This window comes from Sciurus vulgaris (genome assembly GCF_902686455.1).
Source record: "Sciurus vulgaris genome assembly, chromosome: 7".
In the NCBI taxonomy this organism is placed as follows: Eukaryota; Metazoa; Chordata; class Mammalia; order Rodentia; family Sciuridae; genus Sciurus; species Sciurus vulgaris.
The window spans coordinates 101,452,867-101,472,183 of record NC_136467.1 but is presented as its reverse complement, the minus strand read 5'-3'; the positions used below and the strand labels follow the sequence as shown (position 1 = coordinate 101,472,183).

Here is a 19,317-nt window from a genome sequence, read left to right as displayed (position 1 = left end):
AGCTGTATGATCTACTGGTAATAAGACTTTTAGCATTCCCAAGTTCACACACTACAGAAAAGAAAGCTGGAAAGACACAATCCAAATTGTTCACACATTTTTTAATGCGTTTTCTATGGTACTTCATTAAAATTTCAAAATTTCCTGATAAAAAATGATTTTGTCAAGAAAAAAACTACAATAATCATTATTTTCCTGAAGGACATATGTATTAGGTTCTTGAAGACTTACACTGACCTGGTTACTTTTTCTTTTTTAACTTTGGAAAACATTTGCAAATCTCGAATACAAGTGGGCTACAGTTAATGGCCTTGGGAAATATCAGAGCAAACTAACCAATACCAACCAATACTAACTCAACCTCTGACCTTGCCCTTATTACCATCTCATTTCACTGACCTAACCTATCCTAATTTCTCAAGAAAATCTTTATTTCCCAGGGTACAGAATTTGTCTTACTGTTTAGAGAAGTCTTTAGTGCCAGTTCTGAAATATTCAGATAAATTTCAGTGGGAAAAAAATCAGTATTTTAAAATAGTTAAATAAATTTCACAAATAAACAGTTATTTTCCTATAATAATGAGGCATACAAATTCCTCCAGACATTTTTAAAAACAGTTGGGCAAACACATTCCTCAGGCATGAATGCCCTCCTTCGCAAAAATTTCTTGGGCAGGGCTTTTGCTATTGTCTTTCAGCAGCTTTTGTGAATCTAGATCACAGTACCAAAACAAGGAATGCAGCATTATACTTTAGAACCATATAAATTACACTTTTAATTTACGATTAATTTTGGATGCTCCCACAGAATCTGCTGGATTTGTTTCCTGCCTTTGACTTATTAGTAAAAGCTTAGTCATACACCTTCCCCAGCTCAGCTCTCAAGTACTACACTAACCCCCACAAGGAAAGTCTGTAACTAGTCTGATGACTTAATGCAAATAGTCACAGAATTTCAAATAAAAGTTAATCAAGACACATATTATGAACTTCTATTTCCAGGGCCCCCCTCAGTGCTATTGTTCCCTGGAGCTGCGGCTAAGGGCAGGGTATCTCTAAAACCCTGGAGTATAAACTCTGCATGAGCCACAGACAGGTCAGAAGCTATAATTTTTTTCCCCTTCAGTCATCTTTGGAAAAAACTCCACATCACCAACAAAACTATTACCTTTTTAAAAATACACTTTTTTTGCATAGTTGCATATAATAAAAGTTTATATTAACTTACACACAAACTCAGAATATTTACTCACAAAAAGATTAGACTGAGTTAAGACATAAAATTAATATTAGTGATATGCATATAAGTAGACAAAAAGCATTTTGTTTGGCAAGCCAGGCTGATCTTCCCAGTGTCTGGCATGGAAAGGGTGAATCTGGGAAGCATCGGGCAGATGGCTGTTAACAATGTACAGATTAGCCTTGCCCTAGCACTCACATGGAGCCCAGTCAAATTCTATTCAAATCCACCCTTTCATTTTTGAAGTACAACAAATGAATGGAAACACTAGTAACAGACATCTTTGTTCAGGTAAAGGCTCTGGGAACAGCTGGAGAAAATTTATTGCTTAGACAACAAACCACTGGTCCCTACCTGCTGTGATCGCAGAATTGCGGCATCTATTTCCTCCACCTTCTGAGTGATAGTGTCACTCACCAACCGGTAGCGTTCATTGTCCTCGGCCACCATTTTCTCCAGTCCTTCCCTCGCCCTCCATGGTAGCAGCTCCAGCAAAGCGCTGCTCACTTCATTAAGAGAATCCAATAAGGCTTTATTATTCTTGGCTTCCTTTTTCAGTTCCTAAAAAACATACAGATATATGGGTACAAGTGTGAACAGGCTTTTCCCTTAACTGTTTTTGGGGTTACAGTCCTCTGGTTATAGTCCTCTGGTTAAGTCCTCTGGTCTTATTGGTTACAGCCAATAAGACTGTGCTTTGGCCCCCTTAGTTTTAGTTGAGTTAACCAAACCTTTGTTATTTAAAGCTACTTTACAGAAAAAGAAAGGACTCCCAGAGAAGTTCAAAGAAAATTTTGTTTAACAATGTGGCAACATTTTGTTTTAAAAATTTCATATAAACATTTAAAATCTGGAAACAAAACTAAGCAAGTGAACATGCATTATTCTTTGCTTTCTGGGAACCTCTAAATAATCAAGTAACAGAAAAAGTAAAAATAATGAATTTATTGCAAGTCAGAATTGAGTGACCTTCAAAATGAGGACATACTGGTATTAAAATCATTCCACTTGAGTCATTATAGTCCCAGTGAGCCTGACCTCACCTACTTCCTTTCACCCATACGTGATCATATTTCAGGGATGATAAAACAGAGGCTGGTATCTCTGGGAAGAAGAATGGCCAGCAAAGCAGTGTACTACTGCGTGCTACAAGCAGAAAACCCGCCCCATGCTACACATCTATCTAACAGAAATGTTGTTATTCCAACCAAACGACGTGTTTCTGAAACAGTGATCATTTCCCTTTTCTTTTCCCCCTGCCTTCATCATCCTGTCTTTTCTATAATAAACTATACTCTCAACCCTAAGTCTCTTAGAGTAAATTATAATATGCTGTTTTCATCTCTAGGTTCCTAAAAGTTTAAATGGTTGATCTGCTGCCAAGTTCTGCAGGGTCCCCGCCTACCAAGGCACCCTTTAGTATGTTAGTAACGACCCAAGGAAATATGATTTTGTTCCTGTGTGAAAGATGACAAACAGATTCAAGATGAATAAAGCAGGGCATACTTTTTGTCTCACTTGTGCTTGGCTCGCTGCTTCTCCTTTCAGATCCTGGGTCTCATATGAAAGTAATTCCACCTCCACTTTGTCCAGCCAGGTACACAGCTCTTCGTGCTTGCTGTGTAGCTGCCCTGAGAGCTGCAATGCCTGCTCCACGGTCTTGGCTACATCAGTGCTCAATGTGGTAATGTCTTTGTACTTTTCTTTAAGGGCTTCCAATTTGTCTTGAATTATTAAAACTTCATCACCTAAAATTCCAAAGATGATATTTCTTATAAAAAGGAAAAAAAAAAAGTAAGGGGAGGAGGATTTCTTTGGATGTCATTGTACAATGATGGAATTTTCTTGGGAAAAAAAAGGAGACATTTTTATAAAGATGATCTGACCCAAGAGAGCCCTTACTGAGGTTTGAATCTGTCCCAGGATTGCTGGCAACTCTGATCAGCTGCAAAACTACAAAAGTGAGAATGGGAAAGGAATACACTGCCTTTAGTTATGTGGAAAGCAGCACATTTGCATCCATCTTATGATGCTTTTAGTAGTCAAAGCATAGGGGTTAAAAAATGCCTTGGTTCAGCTCATGAAGTTCATAGATTTCATGACTTTGAAAGTTGAGTACTTTAGGCAAGTTTTTTTTTTTGGCAGTGCTGGGGATTGAACCCAGGGCCTTGTACTTGCAAGGCAAGCACTGTACTGACTGAGCTATCTCCCCAGCTCTGGGCAGGGTATTTAACGTCTGTATTCCTCCTTATCTGCACCATTCTAGTGCATCCACACCTGCCTCTACCTCCTTTCCACACACACAGAAATTATGTCCTGGGTTTCACACTTCTAATTCAAGGCTCTTGATATGATATAGCATTTCTCAACTTATAATGAATGGTAATTGCTCCCTATACACACATGCTGCTGAAATGGATACAGGCACTGGGAAGACTTCCTATGGCCAAAGGAATCACTAAAAAAACAAAGTAGTTTTTCTGAGTTGTTCCAAAATGACCTCATACAGATGTTAAACCAAGTATTAGTGTTCTTGGTGATTCAAGCACGGAGAAGTTAAGCCTGTGTATTGCCACAACATGTATCAGTGCAATGTAGTCTACCTTAAAACAACTGTCTCTAACCTATGTGTTCATCTGCCTTCTACAAGTGGAAAACCAAGGTAACTCTATTGTGGGCTTCCCCAACTAGGTCCTGTGCCAAAGTGCTTTATGTTATGAGTAATACACAATGTCCACCAGGAACTCAAGTGAAATCATGAGAAAAAAGTGAGATCATATTCTAACCGCTACCCCTTGATGGGTCTTCAAAGCATTCTCCAGAATAAAGTTTTGGAACAGGCTCAAAAATTATACAGGGTTTTGTCTTTTTCCCCCAGTCCCTAAGATATTTGAAAGCAATGCAAAATACTGACTGCACAATTTATTTGATTTAAAAGACAGCTCACCTGTGGTTTGTTTAAGTAGTTCTAAACCATTTTGTAACACTTGATCTACATGTGGTTTCGTGAGTAGGATGTCCTCTTGTATAGCCTAAAACCACAGGTACCATTTTTATGTGGGGGAAGAAAAAATTAAATCAGTATTAGTATTTGTTAATCACAGAGAAATTTAAGTAGGTTTCATAGAGAAATATCTGAGGAAGCACCTCACATTTTCACACATTTGTTACCATTCTCATGTTTATGCCTCTTCTTTTTACCATTGTGTCCTATGTCCCAAGCTGACTTATGATAATTCAGAACACTCTCCTTTTTGTAACTACTTAGGGCCTATGAGAGTTAACTCTGTGGAGTACTCAAGTGCTGATTAATTATTAGGTCCTTGTACACAAAAGGAAGTAACAAAATGAAAAGCTAAAATTTCAGCTAATTGGATTAAGTTCAATCTCATTTAAAAGGGGCATCATTAAAAATATCCTATCTACACAGTTAAGGTCTTCTCTGAGTATAGTGAATCACCTAAATCATAACGGATGTACAACAATACAGAAATAAGGAAGACTGACATAATAATGGCAACCGAAATGAAAGAAATAAAATAAAAGAAATCCAAATACCCGGAGTTCAGACTGCTGCTTCCACAGCCCCTCAGTGCTGTAATCCCGGACTGAGAGCTTGCTCAGTTTGTCATGCACTTCATTCAGCCAGTTCATCAGCTCAACTTCATCTTCCCCAAAAATCTTAGCATTACATAAGGCCTGCTGGAGAAGCTCAGACCTTCTGTGACTTTTCTCTTGAATCTCAATGTACCACACTTGAGAGAAGTCTAATTTATTCTGCACCAAATCCTTATCCTCCCTGGAGCTCAAAACCTTTAAGGACTGGCCAATGCTAACAGCCTGGTGTAAATGTTTATTGTGACTGGTGATGTCATCTTCTAAGGCCTAAATAAAGTTTAAAAAAAGAAAGAAGAAAAACAAAAAGAATGGACAAATAAAAATGAAAACGAAAACATAAACAGAACTAAAGGATGACATTTGAAATGGATTTACTTTGCAACTATGCATAACCAAAGTACATAACTTGAAATTTATGTCATGAAGCCACAAAACAAATGGAAAACAACGGAGTCTTACTGATGTGTGATTTACATCTTACTTTGTGCATTGCAATTTGTTCCTCAAGATTCGCAGCACAGGTTCCTATGGGGTCCAATTTCGCCAGCCTCCCTTCTATGCTTGTGAGCCACACATTCAGTGGCTCTAGGGCTTCATGAAATTGCTGTGCTACCACCAAGATACCTTCCAACTGACGATTCCTACAAATGTGCCAAGATAAAGGTCATTTAGGGATGAAGAATGTATGAGATAGTCAACAAAAATCTGTAGTCGTGCTCCTCCACTCCACTCTAAAAACTTTTTGTAGAAATCAACTAAGGTTAAAATTTAAGTCTCTAGGACATGTTAGAATAGTTCTATTAAATAAAACTGAAGTTGAACAACAGATTATTCTCCAGTACCTAAATCTCAAGAAAGGTGAATTTTCTAATAATACTCCTAATAATTTCAGTAATAACAATTATAGCAATTAACAATGCTATAATATAACAACAACAACAACAATAACAATAATTGTTGATATGTACTGTGGTTGGCCCTGTTTAAGAACCTTATGTATTAACTTCAATTGGAGCAGCAGGTACTGAGATCACATTTAAGCCAAAGAGCCAAAACTGAAAAAAGTCTGAAAGACATGTATCTTTTCCCTACTTAGTAGAATTAAAATGTTGATTCCTTCTTTATAAAAAGTACAGTGTGCCAAGTTCATTTGCCAGAAGCAATAGTTAAAAAGTTAAATAGTTTAAAGTATGAACACAGAAGAACTGCTCAGACTTTACAATTAGAAACACTTTTGCTCAGATGGAGAGGAATCATGTGTAAAATCTGCTTCCACGGTCTTCGATTGTTCTCTAGCACAAATGACTGTGGTGGTCTGCAGCCAGAGTTCCTGAATTTACTCCCAATCCTATAAATCCTTTCTGCCAGGATCAAGCCTGGCTGTTGTCTTAACTTCTTATCATGCTTAATTTGTAGGGAATTATGTGATTTGAGGAATTAGATTTCCTTGAAGATGAAGAGAATTATGGAAAACTGGCACAAGTCACAATCTATAATTTATTTCATTACAAGCTATATCGTTCTAAGTTTTCAATGGAAATATGTTTGATCAAAATAATGAAATAAAATTGCCACATTCTTTTTTACTTTTGGATGATCACTATCTATGACTCTGTTTTCCGAATTCAAATAGCCAATCATCTAGAATCAATGTAAACAACTGTTCTGTAATTGTGTTTAATTTGCCATGACTGAAATTGTGAGCAATAAATCTAAGTGTGAATCATAATCATTACTAATATCCCTCCATTCAATATCACTGCGAAAGGGTTTTAGGAAAAGATGACCAGTTATAACAGTAATGCTGCAATGCAGACATTCATTCATTCATCTTAAAAATATAAATTATTATTATTTTTTTTTTGATGGTGCTGGGGATTGAACCCAGGGCCTTGTGCTTGCGAGGCAAGCACTCTCCCAACTGAGCTATCTCCCCAAACCAAAAATATAAATTATTGGGAGCAACATCCACGGCAGCCTGGGCTCTCTGTCCCCAGACATTATATAGAAGGTCGAATCTGTTGACACGTGTTAAAGAACAAGAAGATTTTTAGCATCCTTGGGAGGACCTCATTCTGTGGTCTTAAGACTATAATTCTACTCCATGATCCAAGATTAGCAAATACTTATCTTCCCCATTCTGGTTCCAAAGAATGTAGGAATTTATGGAACATACTCATTCTGTTCAGTGGTTCATCTATGTTGAACCCAACCAGTATAGATATCAATGGAGCTACAATTACAATGGTCAATGTAGTATCAATGCTGAAATGAAATATTGGATTCTATAATAAGAAGCATGTTGTGAGCAAGAGCCCAGTAGAACCATGCTCTAGGCTTCCTCGCCTTCATGAAGTTAGAGGATCCTTCTACCTAGTTAACTCCAACTCTTCCCTTAAGACACAGCTTAGCTATCACTTTCCTGAGCCCAGTCTAGGTTCTTCCTATGATATGCTCCCAAAGTCCCCTGCATTTTTGCTTCCAAACATCACATTTGTCATCATTTTTCAATGGTCATAAACCCTAAAGTCTGCATCTTATCTGAGGGCAGAGGTGCTCTGTTCAGCTCACCCATGTAACCCAAAGCCTACCTGTGGATGATGTGTGATAGGCAGGCAATAACCTTGTATTAAAATGGATAAATCATCCCAAGGGAAATGCTTTCTTAAAGAATTGGAATATGGCTAGTGAATACAAGACATTGCCATTAGAGGACTAAGAGAGATATAGTAGCCCTTGCTACCTATGTTAATACACAGAATAAACATGAGAGAATGGGATTTTGAAAAAAGTTATTACTAAAATATGTAGTAGTAAGGTCACTGCTGCTCTTTAATAAAAAACTAGAAGTATTTATGTTACCTCATTTCAGCTTTATTAAGCAATGCTTCCCATCTACTATCCAAGAGGCTCAGCTGTTTCAAAATCTTCACTTTATCTGCAGGTTCTGCTGTGGCAGCAATTTTCTCTCCTTCTCGTTTGATTACCTCCACAGTGGATTTGCGGTCATCCAACAATCTTTGGAGAAGCTTGAGGCAAAACATTAAATATTTAAAATAGCAAAAGAATAATTAGGTACATATAAGGTTAAAAGTATTCTAAGTAATAAAAGAGGTGAAAGACCTCTATAATGAAAACTACAAAACACTAATGAAAGAAACTGAAGAAGACCTTAGAAGATGGAAAGACCTTCCATGCTTTTGGATAGGCAGAATTAACATTGTCAAAATGGCCATACTACCATTGACCCAGCTATCCCCCTGCTTGGCCTATACCCAAAGGACTTAAAATCAGCATACTACAGAGATACAGCCACATCAATGTTCATTGCTGCTCAATTCACCATAGCCAGATTGTGGAACGAACCTAGATGTCCTTCAGTTGATGAATGGATAAAGAAACTGTGGCATATATATACAATGGAATATTACTCCGCCATAAAGAATGATAAAATTATGGCATTTGCGGGAAAATGGGTGAAATTGAAGAATATCATGCTGAGATAAGCCAATCTCAAAAAACCAAAGGACGAATGATCTCGCTGATAAGCAGATGAGGACATATAATGGGGGGTGGGAGGGGTTAGCATTAGGGTTAGGGTTAGGTTTAGGGTTAGGGTTAAGGAGGGTGGCAAGAATGGAGGAAGGACTGTATAGTGGGAAAAGAGGGGTGGGGGGGGAGGAAAAAAATAACAGAATGAATCAAACAACATTACCCTGTGTAAATTTATGATTACACAAATGGTATGCCTTGACTCCATGTACAGAGAAACAACATGTATCCCACTTGTTTACAATAAAAAAAAAATGGCCATACCACCAAAAGCATTTCACAGATTTAATGCAATTTCTATTAAAATCTCAACAACATTCTTCATAGAACTAGAAAAAGCAATCGTGAAATTCATTTGGAAAACTAAGAGACTCAGAACAGCCAAAGCAATCCTTAGCAAGAAGAGTGAAGCAAAGCAGAAGGCATCATAATACAAGACTTTAAACTATATTACAGAACATAGTAACAAAAACATCATGGTATTGGTACCAAAACAGACATGTAGACCAATGGTACCGAATAGAATACACAGAGACAAATCCATATAAACGCACTTATCTCATACTAGACAAAGGTGCCAAAGACATTCACCAGAAAAGATAGCCTTTTCAACAAATGGTGCTGGGAAAATTGGAAATCCACATGAAACAAAATGAAATTACATCTCCCTCACACTGCATAAAACTCAACTCAAGGTGGATCAAAGACTTAGGCACGAGAACATAGACCCTGAACCTAAAAGAAGAAAAAGTAGACCCATATCTTCACCATGTTGGCCTATGATCTAACTTCCTTACCAAGGGTCCTAAAGCACAAAAAGTAAAATCAAGAATCAATAAATGAGATGGATTCAAACTTAAAAGCTTCTTCTCAGCAAAGGAAACAATCAATAACGTGAAGAGAGAGCCTACAGAATGGGAGAAAATCTTTACCACATGCACCTCAGATAGAGCATTAATCTACAGGATACATAACTGAAAAAACTTAACAACAACAAAAAAATTAACCCAATCAATAAAAGGGCTAGGAACTGAACAGACCCTTCACAGAAGAAATACAATTGATCAACGAATACATGAAAAAATGTTCAACATGTTTAGCAATTAGAGGAATGCAAATCAAAACTACTCTAAGATTTCATCTCACCCCAATCAGAACGGCAATTATGAAGAATACAAACAACAATAAATGTTGACAAGGATGTGGGGAAAAAGGTACACTCATACATTGCTGGTGGGAATGCAAATTGGTACAACCACATGGAAAGTGGTATGGAGATTCCTCAGAAAACTTGGAATGGAACCACCATTTGACCCAGCTATCCCACTCCTCAGTTCATACTCAAAGGACTAAAAATCAGCATACTACAGTGATGCAGCCACATCGATGTTTATAGCCACTCAACTCACAATAGCTAAACTATAGAACCAACCTAGATGTCCTTCAACTGATAAATGGATTAAAAAATGTGATTACGTGTGTGTATGTGTGTGTGTGTGTGTGTGTGTGTGCGCACGCACGCACATAGTGTTGGAGAATACCATGCTAAGCCAATCCCAAAAAAACCAAAGACCAAATGTTTTCTCTGATATGCAGATGCTAATTCACAATAAGGGGGCGGGGCGGTGGATAGGGAAGAATAGACTTACTTTAGATTAGGTAGAAGGGAGTGAAGAGATGGGAGGGGGTATGGGGGAAGAGAGGACAGTAGAATGAATCAGACATTATTACCCTATGTACATATATAACTATATGACTGAGATTCTACATCATGTAAAATCAGAAGAATAAGGAATTATACTCCATCTATATGTGATGTATCAAAGTGCATACTACTGTCATGTATAAATAATGAGAACAAATTTAAAAAATTAAGTAAAAAGTAGTGTAAGTACTTCTGATATTGTAACAGCAATACATATTTTCTAAGGATATACATAAGAAAGGATCTAAGAAATGGAATTTTAAACTCATTTGGTTTATGATTCATTACTACTGGGTCAGACACTGACACTGGGGTAAGCCTTTCATGTTAGACAAAACTAATGTAAATAGTGATAAAGCCACTAAACTCTTCAGGATTAATTATTAATACAAAGTAACAGAGTAGAAGGTCTTTTTGGGATAACTCCACTGAATCATGGGGAAAGTACAAAATCCCCAGTATTTTTAAATAAAATAGGGATGCCCTAAACATTCAACAGTTATCTACTCTAAAAAATTATTACTATAAATCATTAATACTTTCAAAACCCTTTCCTACATTAAACAATCTATTATGGACAAGGAAGATGAGACTCAGCCCAACTCTACCAGTTATTAAGTCTAAGAAAAGAGGCTCTTGGCTCCTTTTACCAGGTGCAACTAGCTCCTAAAATCCATTATGAGTATAAAAACTTGAAAACAATCTTTAAGTATTATTTCCAAATGGAAGAGAGTGTGTGTGGTTCATGTCAGAAATTTCCAAAGCTGGTTAGACAAGATTATTATTTCAAAATTTTACAGCAAAAACAAAATTCATTTTAATTCTAATGGTACATTTTTAAGAGGCTTGGAATGAAATGTTTGTCACAGGGAGCCAGAACTCAGGTATTACCTTGCTCTACCCTAAGCAAAATACAGAGTTATCTGAACAACTGCTATTCACAGGCACTGTGAATAGGTGCGCAACACACCAAGGAGGAATGCATAGGTGTGCAGCACACACCAAGGGCATCACAGCTTCCTTAATCTGATCCTAAATGATAGTTAAGGACTAAAGAAGTAAAATGCTAGAGGAACACTTTGAGAAAGACCATCAAGGTCAGAGGGAAGATGAATACGTGTTTAAAAAGAAGGGGAAGGATGGTGAATGCTTGGCACTGGTTTGAGTCATATAATCAAAGTATATAACAGGTGGTGTGGGCAGCTAGAGGAACTAATTAAGTGGATTACTTATGATAAACTTTAATAACAAAGCCCCTGGCAATTAAGAAAGCAAAATCAATAAAGGATTTTGCTGGCTAAGCATCATTAACTCTGAAAAATAACTTTAAACTGCGAAAGGCAGCAGTTACATTATTCAAAAATCACACAAATAAAATGTGTTTCCAGTTATGTTTCCTTACCTCTCTAACTTTATTTTTAATAGGTATACTTTCCCACTGTGCTAGTTTTCAAAAAAACTTTAGAGATGGCATGAAATACAGATATTAAAGGACATAGTAAATTTTAAATGTGGAAGTTTAAAAAAATTTTTAACTGACATATTGCATATGTTTATGGGGTACAATGTGATGTTTAGATGTATGTGTACACTCTAGAATGATTAAACCAAGACAATTAGCATGTCGAGCATCTCTTCTACTTACCATTTCTTTTGTATTGAGAACATTTACGATTTTACCCATTTTGAAACACATATTATTATTATTAACTTTGCTAAGTAAAACAAAGATAGGAATAGAAAAATAAATTTTAATTTTAATTTAAAATATTTTAAATGCAAAAAAGTAAATTAAATAAAATTAAAGTAATTCACTCCCTTTTGAAAGATCCACAGGAGAAATCTTACTAATGCACTGTGTACTAGGCCCCTTCCCATCTGTCATTTCAAGTCAAGGCTGACAAATTACTACTGATAATGTCATTAAATGTTACATAACTGATCACTATCATTAGGAGCCCAAAACTATACATGTGGTCCTAAGTAGTTACCCCTATACAGATTGTGTTTTTCCAGACTGGACATTTTTAGCATTGTTTCAAAAAACAATAGGATATTCCTAAGCAAAACTGAATCAAATATTTGTCTCTTTAGTATTGACTGAACTTTAAGAAGCTGCTAGTATTTAATCCATAAAAAAGGCAATTTCATATGAATAAACCTACTGTATAAAGGAGCAAACTGCACACAAAACTCACACTCTGGCACTTCCTGTCCTCGTCCTTACTCACTTCCTGATTCTTAGCCCTCATTCCTGCTTTATTGCTATCTTTCTAAATTATCACTGTTTATATACTTACTTTGTTTATTATCTCTCTCCTTATCCCTCTCTTCCCACTAGACTTCAAACTCAATGAGGAACTTTTATGGTTATTAATTCTGTGATGCATCCCCAGCATCCAGAATAATGCCTACACCAGAGCAGATGTTCAGTAAGTGCTGGCTGAATGACCACCAAAATAATACCTAGAGGAGCAAGAACCAGTTAACTAGAATATTCTATCAATATAAGGAAGGAGGCACATTTTATTATCCTAATAATTATTACTGGGATTTAATATGGAACACAATACAAAAGCATCACTAACTTACCTTTTGTTCTTGTATCTGGGCCTTCACAACTTTGAACTCTGCAGATGGGGGCTTCTGATTGGCCACAAGCTCCTCAGTATCCACCATCCAGCTGAGCAGGGACTCCAGGGCATCCTGGAACCTCCCACAGTGCAGTAGGGCCTCCTGCAGCTGTGCTGCTCTCTGAGCCACCTGCAAAGTTCCACTTGTTTCAATTTATTTACTCATTTCATAAAATACTAAACTCTTTCTGCTGGCTACCACTTCATGCTTCTTTTCTCATATGGTCACAAATTATTTTTACTTTTCACTTAAAATTTACACAAAGCAGTCAAAGTGGGAAGGCTATCAACCTTAGCAAGTAAGGCATGAAGATAAAGTTCTCATACCAAACAGACAAGGCAGAGTTTAAATCTTTGAGCTTTTGGAAATGCTCAATATATTTGTGATTAGCAATAAATGATTCAATTATTAAAAACAACTACACATTAGTCATTTTATCATTATTGCTGGGATTCATTTTTTAAAATTTCCTACTCATCAATATCCACTTTAATTCTACTAGTTTCAAGCTCTGGAGTTTCTTTTTGACAAACCGGAGTCTTTGTCTTCTAGTAAATGGAGTCTGTGTCCTACGTAGTGATATCCTATTGCTCTTCTCATAGAGTTTCTCCTTTTGGATTGAAAAAGTAGTTGGCAAGATATTTTAAGCACTGTGGAATATATTTACACCTGACACTGCATCCCAATTGTGTTTAAGGAACACTACAATATGATTCAGGCTCTAAAGAGTGAAAAAGTTTTAAGACCTAGCAATAACTTAAGATTTCAATGCAGGGAAAACAAGAACCATCACAACCACTAAATAGGCACTGCCAGCCCATAATAATCTGGTCATTTATGTCACATGAAGAGCCATGTGTGTTTGCATTATCTCCCTAAGATACTGAAGCATTATTTCTAGTGTTTCCCCTCATGAAAATTTGTAAAAAGGTCAGATCTCCCTCTCATAGGTAAAATATTTAGAGTTGATGGTCTAGAGTCAGGGGGGTACACCCTTCGCCCAGGGCTGACAGAGCATCTTTCACTTACAGTGTGAAATTAGTCACCCACAATGAAAATGGGAAGATTTCACACAGAAAGCAAGATTTCCAGGTCCTTTTGAAAGCAAGTAGAGTTTCTGGCAACAGTGAGCCTGCATCTCTGTATGTTGATGATTTATTGGAACTAAGAAGCTACCAGGTCCCTAGAGGTGGAGTGTGTGCTCTCCCAACACAGGGCCATGAGTGGGTCATGGCCTTCTGCCATCACACCTGTTCAGTATCTGTAGCCATGACTCTGTCAAAGTCAAGCAAGGGCAAGGATAAGCCCTCTTTTTTCTAGCTTATTTATGTTCCCTACCTAGCTCCTGTGGCACCTGAGTTAGGCCATGAAGTTTATAGCAACATAAAAAAAGAGAATATGTTTAGGGAAGTTGGGCTACTATAAATATGATTAATAATCACAATAAATGCTACTCAAATATGATAAGAAAGGGGATTTTAAAAAGTACCTTCTTATTGAGAGTCTTCCATCGTGTATTGACTTCTTCCAGGTCTTGTTCCAAACTCTGAGTGCTGGTGCTTTTAGCAGCACTCTGAATAAGGCCTTGACCTAACCAGTTTACATCTTGCTGTTTAACCTGCAAGGGCTCAATTTCTTCTTTCTGGAATACCTGCAGTTAGAAGGACCATAATTATATGAATTATACTATCTACAAACTACCAAAATATATATGGAACATTTATTTTGTCATCAGCTAGTAGAAACTATCAATCATTACAGAGGTAAAGATACTGGTGCTTGCCTTGCAAGCACAAGACCCTGGGTTCAATCCCTAGCACCGCAAAAAAAAAAAAAAAAAAAAAAAAAAAAAAGAGATACTGCCATTGCCTGTTCATAGGTCATGGCTACCTTGGGAGCGATAGTATCGAGATAAACTAAATATAAATTTGTAGCACATCAAGCCCATTTAGGAATATCAAAGAATTAAAATCTAAAGAAATTTAATTAAATTATCTATAAAACCAAGAGACAGTATAATGTGTCCTCTCTTTATTGCTTCATTATCAGAGCATGGCAAACTTCCTACTGTTTCAAATTAACCCTAATGGAAGGTTTACAGAAAAAGGTAAGGACCAAACTGGTAAGATGGGCTCAAATGAGCCTTACTGGGCAAGGAATTTTCATCAGCTCTCTTAAGGATGGGTGCTACTAGCTGACAACCAAAGCTTGGGACTGAAACTAGAAAAGAAGAATCACTGGCAAGACAAGACATAGACAGAGTAGGCCAAGAGGCCAAATACATGGCTCGCCAGAGGAACAAAAATGTAGGGCTTGGAAAAGGAAAAAGACACAGGCATGTGCTGAAATAACACAGATCTCTGCACATTGAGCCTCCTCTCCTTAGTGCCAATAAAAATGCCCACGGGCTTGCAAGAGTCATGGTGACCTCATCCCATGGACCTGACCACACATATCAGTGGCACAGCAACTGATTTGGTTCCTCTTTGGTCAATGCCACCTGTGCATATGCAATGAGCAGCTGCCCAGCTGCTCCATTACATACAACTTATGGTCCCTCAGTCGCCTGTGACTAGCAAAGGATCTATTATGTTAGATAAAACCTACAAATTCTGTTAAAGTGTAACTTTGGCCTATTTTCCTTATGACAGTTTTATGCCTGCCCACCATGGTGCCTAGCATGTAATATGCACCCAGTAATTATTTGCCAAATTAATATCAGTATGGAAATATTACATTTCTATCTTAGATGGATGACATTGGCTCTTTAACAGATAATACTTTAAGTAATTATATCAATTCTTTCACATATTACATGTTTGTAATATAGGACTTAGAGGAAGTGAAGATAAAGATCAATTATATTAACTATGGAAGGAAAGTTCTGGATAGATATTAAGGTAAAGCACTGTTTTGGGATTCTGAGTTATTATAGCAAAGGGCACCACATAAATAATGAGTAAATGTCTAAACAGAATATATGGAAACATAATATGGGCAAATATTAAAATAGCAATTAAGAAAAAAAAACTACAGGCATTGTATAAAAATTAATTTTGAAAGATGTAGAGGCCACAGGAAACAAACTCTCCAGACCCTGGCCCAAGGCCTAGCACACAGGATACTCTTGTGTTACTGTATGAGTGAGTACATTAGGGAACAGCAATCAAATTACTGATCATTTCCTCTAAAAGTCCCCTTTAGCTAAAAGGCCAAGCTGCTTTTTGACACAGAAAATCCATATGGACATTTTCCATGCTGGTTAATTGTTTTTATATAACAATACTAAATACAAAAAAATTAATTATTATACATAATCAAAGAAAAAAAATCCCTCAAGTCACTGAGGAAAGAATTTAAGTTTTTATAATCTTAAAAAAATTTAACTTACCAAATAAGTCAACACAAAGTTGCACCAAGGTGGTCAAGACAATTTGGCAGAATGATTCAATTTCTTTTCTAGATTATTTTCTAAGTTACTAACTCTAGGAACCCAAAGCTTTGGATAAGTTTAAATATTTGTAAAAGAAGTGTGAGGCATCTAGAAAAACTACTATAGTCTTAATTTCAGGAACTTTCGTGGTGGTATACTATGATTCAGAAAAAAGTTTTATCCTCTCTTACAGCTGGTTATAAGGACTCACACACACTAATATATTTTTCTCCTAAATTGCCTTAAACTCTGCTCTTGACTTTAATTTAGGGGTAAACATTGGGGAGTCTGGGTCATTTCCTAAGGTGCTATAAAAGATACAAAAAAGCATATAATCCTAAAATTTAATTATTATCTACAAATAAACTAAAAAATCCTGGACAGGGAAAATATATTTAGAATACAGTTTTTAAATTAGCAGGTCATTTGCTGCATACCCAAGAAAAGGGTACAGATCACTAAAGCAATTATTTCATAAACTTAAAGGAATTGTTCTGATACTGTCTAAATTTCTTATCTCTCAGTGATAATAAGATACCTACGAAGATAGGCCCCTCCCCAAACTAGCCTACAGCACAGACACACAGATAAACTTAAAATAAAATCAAATTACCTCTGAGGAAAAGTTTACCAGAAGAGCACAGTAAAAGTACTAAAATAGCTGAACTTCAATCTGAGTGGGAAGAAAAAAATTATAGGCTTGACAAACAACCTCCACTTATTACAAGGCTGTACCCTTTACTTTCTTACCTCATCTACCACTCACAAGAAGTCAGGACTATAATGCCTGGGGAAACAGCACAGTGACTGCTCTACTCTCACATGCAGAGCTTCCGAGAGAAAATTTTCAGTGAGTTGAAAAAGTCCTTAATTTGGGTAGAGAACTTTGCAGACCACAACAATATAATACTGTGTTTATACCTTCATGACTAAGCCTGTTGAAGCTTAATAAACCCAATATAACTGCCCTTAAACGGCAGTATCTTAAACCACAACTTGTACAAAAGCCTCACATTAACATACATTCACAGTGGCAGCATTCTGAATGAAGGGGAACAGCCACCATCTGCACAACCAACGGCAGGGCCCCAAACATCTGGGAATAACTATTCCTCTAAAAAATCCCAAAAGGGTCCCCTAATTAATTTGTTATAATGATCAACTTATCAATAGCTGGCATCTTGCCGGGTGCTAATCAAATATTCCAAACAAAAGATCGGATTTGATCACTACTAGAAATACTGATAATCACTCTGAAACAGAACCACAAGTGTTTGGTATTGAAGAGTTTCAGATTCCCATTAATTACCTGGACTGACTGGAAGCCATTGCAGACTGTGTCCAATACTCCTGCCTGGGTCCCTATTTTTCTGGGCACTGTTTTCTTTATTACTGGCATGAATTTCAGGGAGCACTTCATGTGGGTCACCTCCATCTCCTGGGCAGAAAGGGGAGGCTCCAGGTCCCCTTTAGGTGCTATGTTGGGTTCTTCTGAATCACATTGTGCCAACGGCGTCCCATTTTCTACCAAACTTGTGCTACCACAATCTACATCACACTCTCCCAGGCTGGTGTGAGAGAAATCTAAATCCTTTATCAATTCCCTACTTTTTGCTGTGATTTGGGATTCTCCTGGTCCACAAGGGTTCTCCTCTTCCCAGGGGTTAGAAATGTACTCCCTTTCTTCATCTCTTGGCATAATTAGTGCATCACCCTTAGTGCTCTCTTTCAAATCATTCTGCAGGCAACAGTTTTCATCATGGATTTCCCTTTGATCACTTATACATTTTGTTTCCTTGAGTGAAGAAACATCATGCAAAATCATTTTGAAGTTATCATCAGGGTGGGTACTTCTACATGAAAGCAACGGGATTTTCTGTTCACTCATGGAATTAGCAGAAAAAAATGGCCTATATTGTTCTGTTATATGAATATCTTCAGCAGAAGACAAGCTTCTAATTTGTGACTGGTCTCCAGTTAAAATGCCCTGTTTTTCTTCCCTCTCTGCTTGAGGGCTACATAAACCAGAGTCATCCTCCTCGGAAGTTAGAGAATTAGTGCCCCATCTGCACTTGCTGGCCTTCGTAACAGCATCTGACATATCAGTAGGTTCAACAAAAGAGCTTTCACTTTTGTTTGCATAATCCATAAAATTGGCCGGGACAAACATTCGCCATGACCGTCTATGCTCTTTCTTTTCTGCATGAGATTTGGCTTTGGGTAATCCTGCGGTTCGAATGATGTCACTATTCAGTTTGAGTGCATCAAAGATCATCTTTTCATCTAGTTTGTTAGCTTCACGACCTCTCAACTCAAATACACTGGAAGAAGTAAGGGCACCATTAGAGCATAAAGAACTAACATCCAGTGTTCTGTGACTGTAGGGTAAAGTCCGATCTGTAAAATGCCTGGAAGACAGGCTACCTTTTGAACCAGAGTCTATCTGTTCATTTAGTCTAACTGTGTCATAGATTGACCTCTGTGGGACATAACAGTCTTCAATATTTAGGTCCTCTTCTTCTTCACCCTTCCCTACACATGGGGGATTCTGACGTAAACAGTCTGGTCTGCTGAGTGGCTTCCCCATTTTGTAGATAGTCAAAACAAAAATTGCAGCTCTTGACACAGAAAGTAAGAAACAAGGTAGGGCATCTTGCAAGAAAGTCTGCTTCTGAACAGCACTATGAAGTGTCTTCAGCATAAAGACACATGCTCAAATAATACACGTAATTTATGAGGTGCTTAAGGTTATCAGCAGTGCATTGGTACTAATGCAACTATCTTTACCTGGTTGATTTTGAATTATTCTAAAAAGTAAAGTGCATCAAGAACACAGAACAAAAATCTTCTTCCTCTACTTTCCCAGCCCCCAAAGTTCCCTTTCACACACTCAAAAACATAGAAACACATACACACATTTAAAAGTGGCTCAAACACTCAGAACATTCCATTGTCAGTCCATTTCCCTTTTTTGTCTAATTTTGCATCTGAGGTTTCCAGATTAAAATTTCCAAATGAGCAAGCATTTTAACAGCCTGAATGTGAATTTCAGCAGAGCTCTAGTTAACTGTAATCCACTTAAAGATGGCTTGCAAAACTCCATCTCCTTTATAAATAAACCAAGCTTCAGAAACT

At 37.2% G+C, this 19,317-nt stretch overlaps 1 protein-coding gene across 16 annotated transcripts in view; it reads right to left on the bottom strand.

Annotated features, from left to right (window-relative positions):
- Positions 1 to 19,317, bottom strand: part of DST (dystonin) — a gene marked incomplete at its 5' end in the record, with an annotated part of 497,398 nt that overhangs the window by 59,624 nt on the left and 418,457 nt on the right. For all 16 annotated transcript variants that reach the window (XM_079147466.1, XM_079147478.1, XM_079147479.1 and 13 more), the window contains 8 exons: positions 1,595 to 1,801; positions 2,747 to 2,988; positions 4,188 to 4,272; positions 4,799 to 5,125; positions 5,340 to 5,499; positions 7,721 to 7,887; positions 12,708 to 12,878; positions 14,239 to 14,400. In XM_079147466.1, coding sequence (XP_079003592.1) covers positions 1,595 to 1,801; positions 2,747 to 2,988; positions 4,188 to 4,272; positions 4,799 to 5,125; positions 5,340 to 5,499; positions 7,721 to 7,887; positions 12,708 to 12,878; positions 14,239 to 14,400 — 1,521 coding nt within the window. The remainder of the gene's footprint in view (positions 1 to 1,594; positions 1,802 to 2,746; positions 2,989 to 4,187; positions 4,273 to 4,798; positions 5,126 to 5,339; positions 5,500 to 7,720; positions 7,888 to 12,707; positions 12,879 to 14,238; positions 14,401 to 19,317) is intronic.